The sequence below is a fragment of the Rhamphochromis sp. 'chilingali' genome, assembly GCF_963969265.1.
Source record: "Rhamphochromis sp. 'chilingali' genome assembly, chromosome: 4".
Lineage (NCBI taxonomy): Eukaryota > Metazoa > Chordata > Actinopteri > Cichliformes > Cichlidae > Rhamphochromis > Rhamphochromis sp. 'chilingali'.
Genome location: NC_137948.1, coordinates 39,359,033 through 39,367,461, shown reverse-complemented (window position 1 = coordinate 39,367,461; position 8,429 = coordinate 39,359,033). Strand labels below are relative to the sequence as shown.

General features: G+C 42.1%; 1 protein-coding gene across 1 annotated transcript; it reads right to left on the bottom strand.

The window, feature by feature from the left end:
* Positions 1-1,186: 1,186 nt before the first annotated feature.
* LOC308394843 (homeobox protein Nkx-2.3-like) lies at positions 1,187-8,059 on the bottom strand. Its single transcript, XM_080879415.1, has 2 exons — positions 7,336-8,059; positions 1,187-6,182 (listed from the first exon to the last, which is right to left on the bottom strand). Exons 1-2 carry the CDS (start codon positions 7,763-7,765, stop codon positions 5,536-5,538), a joined length of 1,077 nt encoding a protein of 358 aa, XP_080735541.1. The 5' UTR covers positions 7,766-8,059; the 3' UTR covers positions 1,187-5,535.
* Positions 8,060-8,429: the final 370 nt, after the last annotated feature.

Here is an 8,429-nt window from a genome sequence, read left to right as displayed (position 1 = left end):
ACATGTGGGTGTTGTGACAGAAACAGAGAGCACGCCAAGAAGTACTCCCCAAACTGATAATGGCACAGCCATGAATGATCTCATAGAAAATGTTTTCATATATTGTGTGTCGCCTTTAGCAACATGTATTTTTTCTAGAAGGGAGAGCATAAATTTCTCCTTCTCTCTCTCTCTAAACTTTATACAGCAATTAAACAAAAGGGTGAAAGCATTTCCACAATAGGGCACATCTACATCTACTGCACAGCAGTTTATCTACTGGGGTTATAAAAATGTTGGGGGTGGGGGCTCTAATTATCCCATGCTCTTTCATAGATTTCTTTATATCAGCGTGACAGATGAACTCATGTTTTGTTTTATTCCCACAGAGACTAGCTTAGACACGTTTAAGACCAGCTCCCAAAATCTGAAACTTGTATAAAATGAGCAGCTTTAGAGGAAGCCGCAGCTTTGTGTCACACTGTCAGCTTACTTGTAGTGCAAAACCCTGTTAATGTGACACAAACATCACTTTGCACACTCCTGCGATGCACTGCATGCCCACAGGATGGAGAGATATGAAGTAAAGGGACAGGTGAAATAAATGCCTCATATTTGAGCTGCTTTTCTAGAACTCAGTAAAAGACAACAAAACAAAGAGGACAAATGAAGGTATAGTTTTCTTGAGGTTCTAGTGATACTTTAAAAACCCTTTTGTTCATGATGAAGCAGACTTGTTTCTCTTCAGAGTGCAGATTCCAAATGTTGATACTCATAAAGTTGTTGGTAATGATTCACCACTGTCTCGAGTGTGGATTTACTCCCACAGAGTGTCAGCATGTCTGAGTATATCTTTAGGGCACGCAAAAGATGTTTAATCTTCAGTTCGTGTTTGGCCAGTGTCCTTAGTAGAGCTGTAAAACCAATTATACCTTATTGTAACTGCTGTGAGAGGTTAGATTAAAGCATTAAATCAAGTCATGCAGACGTATCGTTGTTATTTAGGTTTGAAAGTTCTCCAAACTCAGACCTTGGCAGAAAAAAAATAACTCAGAGAGACTCTACAAATCAGAGTTGAAAAATCAAACATATTAACACATGCAGGGTGTGTTGCAAACACACTGATGACAGGTGTGTTTGCTCAGCCAGAGTCAGAGCAGCTGCAGCTAACTGTGTGCTGTAAACAAATCAGTAAGCAAATATATGGGCCAAATTAAAAAACAACTGTGACACAAGTGTGTGTGTGTGTGTGTGTGTGTGTGTGTGTGTGTGTGTGTGTGTGTGTGTGTGTGTGTGTGTGTGTGTGTGTGTGTGTGTGTGTGTGTTGAAATGGCTCATTTTACTGTCAGTTACCACCACTGATGCATTAGAAGCTGAAAAAATCGGTTCACATTGGTACAGCTAAAAATAGCTCCTGGATACTGCAGCGTATTATCATTATTAGCGGTAAAATTTGATTAAATTTACAAGCCACTAAAATGTTTTAGTGATAAGTAGTTTTTTATCTGGGAGATTACAATTTTATAAACCATATTTTTATTATGTAAAGCATTTTATATTTTTATACATTAAACTGTCCAGCAGTGTACAGCAGTTCAGCTTAGCTACAACAACACAGCTCCTAAAGTTAATTAGTAATCCAACACTGTGTGTAATAACGATGCTAAAACTATTACTTTTATACTTTTATATATTTTTTAAATTTGTAATACAGCCAAAACTTTTCTAAAGAAAAAAATTAATGTGGAAGTTTTATGTTAGTTTATGTTACAGAAAGGTTTTATTTATGTATTTTTTACCGTAATATTACTATATTAATTTGAGGTAAGGCGCCAATATTTAATGGGCACTATGTAGCCAGATTTGTTTTTTTGTTTTTTTTATTTAGCAATTACAAATATGTCTACAGATATGTAGACACGGATATGTCTAAGTCATTATTGAAAGCGTAGCGCTTTACTGAAAAAATGTGACAAATAGCTGCTATTGGCAGATACATAACTGTGTTCAATTAAATTCTGCTGAAGTGGAACCAAAACAACAAGAATAAAACAAACCGTTTCGGTACCAATACTTTCAATAATAAAAACATCGAGTCTTAAAATTTGATTTTGTAGTTTGTAACATTAGATCGACTCTTAAGTGAGAAACCAGAATGCGCATTGGTTTGTCAGGCCCAGGGTAAGACCTGGAACACTTAGTTAACGCAGTAGTATGAAATAACCTTAGTTAACCAGTTGTACTACCAGACATACTACTTTCTATTTTCATATAAAAATATTTCTATAATAGACAAATAACGGAAATGTTTTCGTTTTATTTTATTCTATTAATAGTTAAAGCTGAATAAATGAATGTTTTTAAGATTTTTATCATTTGAGTGCTCTTATTTATTCTGTTGTGTTTTTCCCCAAGTTATTATTATTATTATTATTATTATTATTATTATTATTATTATTATTATTATTATTATTATTATTATTACTGTTGTTGTTGTTGTTTATTCACTTCCTCGTGACCTTGCAGATAGTTGTGTTTACCTGCTAGACGCCTCTCTGTCTCCCTTTTATTTGCCTCCATCAGTCTCTGTCCTGCGGGCCGGCAGCACTTCAGGGCGCAGAGCTTATCAGCTTTCTGTGTTTACCTCTCAATTAATCCCCATTAGTACGGGAGAAGGCATTAAGGCCGCTCTGGTGGCCTCTAATGTTGTTTTGTCCCAAACAGGAGATGGGCTGGTTAACAGCTTAGACGGACAGATCTCAATCTGAGCACAAAGCCGGACAGTCTAGCAGGGAAGAAGCGTGAGAGACGCACCGATCACCAACAACGATAATTATACTGATATTGGCTGTGTCTGTTCTTATTAACGCAGCAGTTACTTTAGGACAGTTATACAGATTTTAATTAAATTCAGTGACGCAGTGTGTGTGTGTGTGTGTGTGTGTGTGTGTGTGTGTGTGTGTGTGTGTGTGCGCGCGCGCGCGCGCGGACATAAAGTACGCTCAACTTATTTCGAAATTTAGATATTACTGACTCACTGAACCCGTGCCCCAGGGCAGCTGTGGCTACAACTGTAGCTTGCCTCCACCAGTGTATGAATGTGAGAGTGAATGAATAGTGGTATTGTAAAGCGCTTTGGGTGCCTTGAAAAGCGCTATATAAATCCAATCCATTATTATTATTATTATTATTATTTCACACAGTAACGCACAAGTGAGGTTTCGGTGTGAGACGCTCTAGTAAACGTAGCTCCCGGTGTTTGCTCTCAATGTTGGCTACGGTCTCCCATTAGGACACGAGTGTGTGGGTGTAATTACACAAGAATGGGTTTGGGAAACAATTGTTCTCAGGCCGGAGGAACAATTACTCGCAGGGGAAAAACAGCAATTGATGCTTTCCCTCCCTAATTTTCTCATAACTTCCCTCATCATTTATCTTCTTAAGAATTATTTTAGCAAATAGCTGGACAGATTTTTCGTCCCATAAACGACAAAACACAGGTTTGAGACGAGCTTGGTCCTCAAATTATGCCCAGTGCCTGTTTTTGGTCCTCACTTGTGCGTAACGCTCGATTAAGAGCCAGCGAAAAGGAATTCTTCTCACCAAATCACCAACCAGCCAAACTGTCAATGTTGTTATTTTGGTACACCTCTGAATATCAGCTTATAGTTGTTCTTATAAAATATCAGAAATTGGTGAACTGAAATGAATCTACAAAACTTTTCGGAATCTTAGGGGGCATCTTCGCTATTTGAGTATTTTCCGCTTTATTTGTATTGTGTTTTAGAATTTTTACATTTACTACGTAGGAAGAAACAACTGATTATCAAATATGAGAAATTTGGGTTGGAAAATATTCCCAAACTGCTGTCCATTCATTTTAAGTCAGTAACCTTTTTTGACACTGGACTAAACTCTGACCAATCGAAAATAAAACAATAAAACAATAAAATAAAATAAAAAATACTTTTGTAGCTTTATTTCATAGTTGAATCAACAACGGACCATTCCAGGGAAATATTCTGATTTTGTACCCTTCGAAATAAGAACCTTGGATCCTTGGCCTGCGCGAAAAATATTAAAATATCCATGTGTCAACTTTTCTTTCACTAATGCGCAAAGGTCTTCTGAAATCTATTGAATGTGATTTCTTTCTGTGATATTGTATAATTACTTGTGTTAATAGATCCATAAATATATGTATTCAGAAGATTTTTCTTTCTGAGTTTGGACTGTTACCTGTGAGAATGAGCTGAAATAACACCCTCATACTGAAATAATAGGCTGCACTGCAGCCTCACCGGGCTCACCCCCTTAAAATTCTCCAGTCCATTTTCCTCCTCGGGATAAATGGTGAAACTTGTAGCAATAATACCCTCTTCTTTCACACAAACGCCTCCCCGCTGCCATCACCTCGAGCCCGGCTGCCCCCGAAGCCTCACGGCTGGGGATCTCGGAGAGCCTTTCTCCGCGAACAAAAAAAGCCTCCTGAAGGGGAACAAAAGTGACCACATTTTTCCTCCATGTCCCCTTCTCCGCGCAGAATAACCCGCTGCCTGTCGCTCAAATGGGAATATTAGGACGTCAATCTCACGGCCCCTGTGCGCTTTTGTCTTTGCTGAGTGCCAAGCTCTGCCTACCACACACCTTTTGTCCGACAATCCAATAAGAGCCATTATTCTCGCTCCCTAGCCCGGCTGCAGCTCGCTCTTCGGGTATTTTAGGTGCTTAATCGCGTCCTTTTAAGGACCTCAAATGGAGAATAACTTCCTCCTTTCACGTCGCCTTGCACCGGGACAAAGAGTTCCTGTGTCCTAGCTTCTACCAGGACCTGTGTTTATGAGCAAAATCTGCCACCACGAATCAGATTCACTAATATTCACCATCTGATTCACTGTTACACCGTATGGAGGCAAATATATACAATCAACAATATTTCTTTGCAAATTTAGGGGAAGATAGGATTTCATTTTCTTCTCTGTGATGTATTTTGGTATTATAATAATCGTTCTTTCTCAAATTTAGCACATACAATAAGATTATTATGCTTCTGTGCGGATACAGAATCAAAACGCACTTTCTTTAATCTCTTGGGTTTATTTGTATAGATGTGAAATAGACTAAAACAATTCTCTGTTGAACAAAAAAAAACATTTTAAAGCAGTTCAGTCTCTCCATAACCTAAAAATATAAACGACAAAAACAATCGTTAAAAAACAGTCTTTTTCAGTTCAATTAAGGAGAAATGCGCAAACTTGTGCGTAACTTCCCCTCTGTGCTTCAGTGCCGAACTAGAGCACCAACAAATATTGGACCACAGAAAAAAAATTCACCCAAGCCAGTTCTGTTCAGAAATTCGACAACCAGCAAATTACGGAAACTAATTTTCTCTATAATTCTCCAAATATCCGGAAAAGTGAATCCAAACGCGCATCCGTTATAAGCAATACTGTATTCTGGCTGTATTTTGACCAGGTTAATACACACTTCTAAAGGAAAGAATGTGGGTTGAAAAACTCCGTTTTAAAAAAAGATACTGGTTCTGTTATGGTGAGGCTACCAGGCCCTGATCCCCTGCAGCGAGCCCTGACAAGATGTGACCGCTGTCCCTTGGTGTGTTTGAGCCTGTGGGGAGCTGCCGAGGCCGCTCACGTTTCCCAAGTTCATGTTCATGAAGGCGTTGGGGGTGCCGGAGGGAGGAAGGGCGGGGATACTGGTGTAGGTGCAGCTGTAGTTGGTGTTATACGCCGGGCTGTTGTACGTGTAGGCCGGGTATCCGTTATAGCCGTACGGATTGGATCCGTACGGAGCAGTAGCCGCGGCGGCATAGCTCTGCGCTCCTCCCAGACATGGCTTCCCATCCCGAACCAGCACCGGCACGGCCACGCGCCTCGGCGGCGGAGGATGATGCTGCCCCGTCGCTTCCAGAGACTTGTCTTGCCGCTGCCGTTTGCACTTGTAGCGGCGGTTCTGAAACCAGATCTTCACCTGGTTAGAAGTGAGTTTGAGGGTGGTCGCCAGGTGCTCTCGCTCCGGGGCGGACAGGTAGCGCTGCTGCTTGAAGCGCCTCTCCAGCTCGAAGACCTGCGCCTGGGAGAAAAGCACTCTGGGTCTCCGCCGGCTCCTCTGCTTCTGCACCGGCCTCTCCGTGTCGCCCTGCCCGCCCTCGGCTGCTTCCTCCCGGGACACCAGCCCGCAGTTTTCTGGGCAGGTTGGGAAATTCACAGAAGTATGAAGTTAATATCTCTTTAAGAAAACACGGTAATCATGTCTCCCAATTGTGGCATTTGTTTTAATCCTCACTCAATAAAGTATTGAACTGAAGCCACAGGCCCGTCAGTACCTGTCAGCTTCACGAGAACCTGTCACCGCAGAGACAACACTCCACTGCAGCTCAAGCTTTTAGCCAGGGCGCACAATTCAAAGATAAAACACGCAACGCCGGAATGGACTAATTATAGTTGGTTTATTTATTCATTTATTTTTAACACTTCTGAACTTAGAAGGATGCAAGTCACCTACCTGCTAATTCTGTCAACAGTTTATGTCTGATGAATAATTGTGTGAACTCTGTAGAGAGGAGCCGAAGTCGCCGTGTCCGCCTGTGTTTATTAGCGCTACTTGTCGGTGTCACTTCTTTTACAAGCCTCTTTAAACTAATTGTCGGTTTATGGTCCAGACAGCATAACAGACTCCAAATAACAGGCAAGCGACTGAACCACTAGAAAGTGTTTGACATCTCCAGACTTTACTGGATTCGTCTCAGGGCTTCTGACTTCCACCATTTGGAAGCTCTTTATTGGAATAATGCCCGGCGTGTGTGCAGACGGAAGAGCCGGGCAGAGACAAGAGGCCCCTAACCCAAATTATGTTCCACGTATTTTATTAAGTATTTTTTGCACGTATTATCTTTTGATTTTTCCACCGGGTGTCATCTTTAAGGTCACGCGTATATTATTTAGAACATTTCACAAACTATGTTATGTTTTCTCACGTGGCTCACACTAAATTTAAAGTCTCTTGGTATTAAATTTGATAATGAGCCATACAACTGTGACCAGATCAGTTACAAAGAAAGTGCTGTGTGAAAGTTGATGTTAACATTAGAGGCATTTTTACTATTTGCTGTTTGGTTGGGTTACAGGTCACTGAGTTTGTGGTAAACATGTAAAGCATTCTGCGGGCACTGAAAATTTGACATATTAAAGGTTTAATCCGCTTTGCTCTTTCGTCCTTTATACTGTGAATATTTCTTTTTTTTTTTTAAAGGCCTGTTGAAATTTTTTAAAATACTTTTACGCGCGTCTTTTGCCTTTTCGTGCAGTTTTTACAACAGCAGCTCGAGTTTGTACTCACTGCTTTCCTGCTCCTCCAGCTCGGCGGCCTCCAACTTGGCTCCCTGCAAGCCGGGATGCACGTACATGTCCGGAGATAGGCTGGTGTCCCCCCGTTCTTCCTCCCGCACTGCAAGCGCGCTGAGGTAAGCCAGGTTGTCTTCTCCGTCCGAGAAGGAAGGGCTGTCCCGGGCTCCGGCGAGCATGCAGGACGGCGCGGTTTGGAAATGCTGCTGCTGCTGGGGAGGAGAGCGGGACAAGTGCTGCTGGGTATGGATTCGGTGCGTGAGCTCCAGGGTTCCGGACTGCTGCTGTTGCTGTTGTTGTTGCTGCTGCTCCAGCTTCAGGATATCCTTGACAGAAAACGGCGTGGAGGTGAGCGGGCTCTGCAGCATCATGTCATCCAGCTCCTGCTCTGCAGCATCGAGGAAATGAAGCCCTCCGAGTAACATGCACTCCCCTTCGCCTTTTCCCACTTTTTTCTCTAGCAAATAATTGAGCGTAAAAGCCCCTTGTTTGGCAATCGGAGGTGCGTTAAGCCTCTGAAATCCCTCATCGCCATAAATCGCACGAAAACACGGGTATTAGTCCGGGGTTTGTCCATGCAAATGTCTTGCCTGACAGATATAATATCGGGCTTTGTGAGTGAAGTTTGGACCGGGGAGGGGAAGGAGCACCTCTGCCTCTTCTGGTATCAGGGGGAGGGGTGTGTGTGAAATGGAAAGTCCGTGAAGGCTGGAAGAGAAACGTTTGGGAATTAGAGAGAGAGGAGGGAGGGGCATAGGTGACGCGTTTGCACGGACTGGTTATGTATTTTGAACGCGGTGAACTAAGAATTGTACTGACAATACTCGTCCACTGCCCGGTTCCTTCATGTTTCTGTACATCTTGGGGACAGTCCCAACAGGACTTAAAATCTGGTACTTTCCACCAATTGCTCTATAGAGCTGAAGAGGCTTCTCGGATGAGAGATGAAACGTAGTCAAGAAACTTAAAGAAGTCCAGACGCTTTGTTTTTCCAAGCTCCTTAGATTGTACTTAAATTAGTTTCCCCACTTTTTACGCACTCATTTAGCTCCAAGAAGCACAGAAACAGCCCTGCAAATAGCTGGCCCT

Coding starts and splice junctions, on each gene's coding strand:
- LOC308394843 (XM_080879415.1), bottom strand. CDS start 7,765: ATGTTACTCGGAGGGCTTCATTTCCTCGATGCTGCAGAGCAGGAGCTG. Junction 6,183..7,335: donor GCTGGAGGAGCAGGAAAGCA/GTGAGTACAAAC, acceptor CAACCTGCCCAG/AAAACTGCGGGCTGGTGTCC.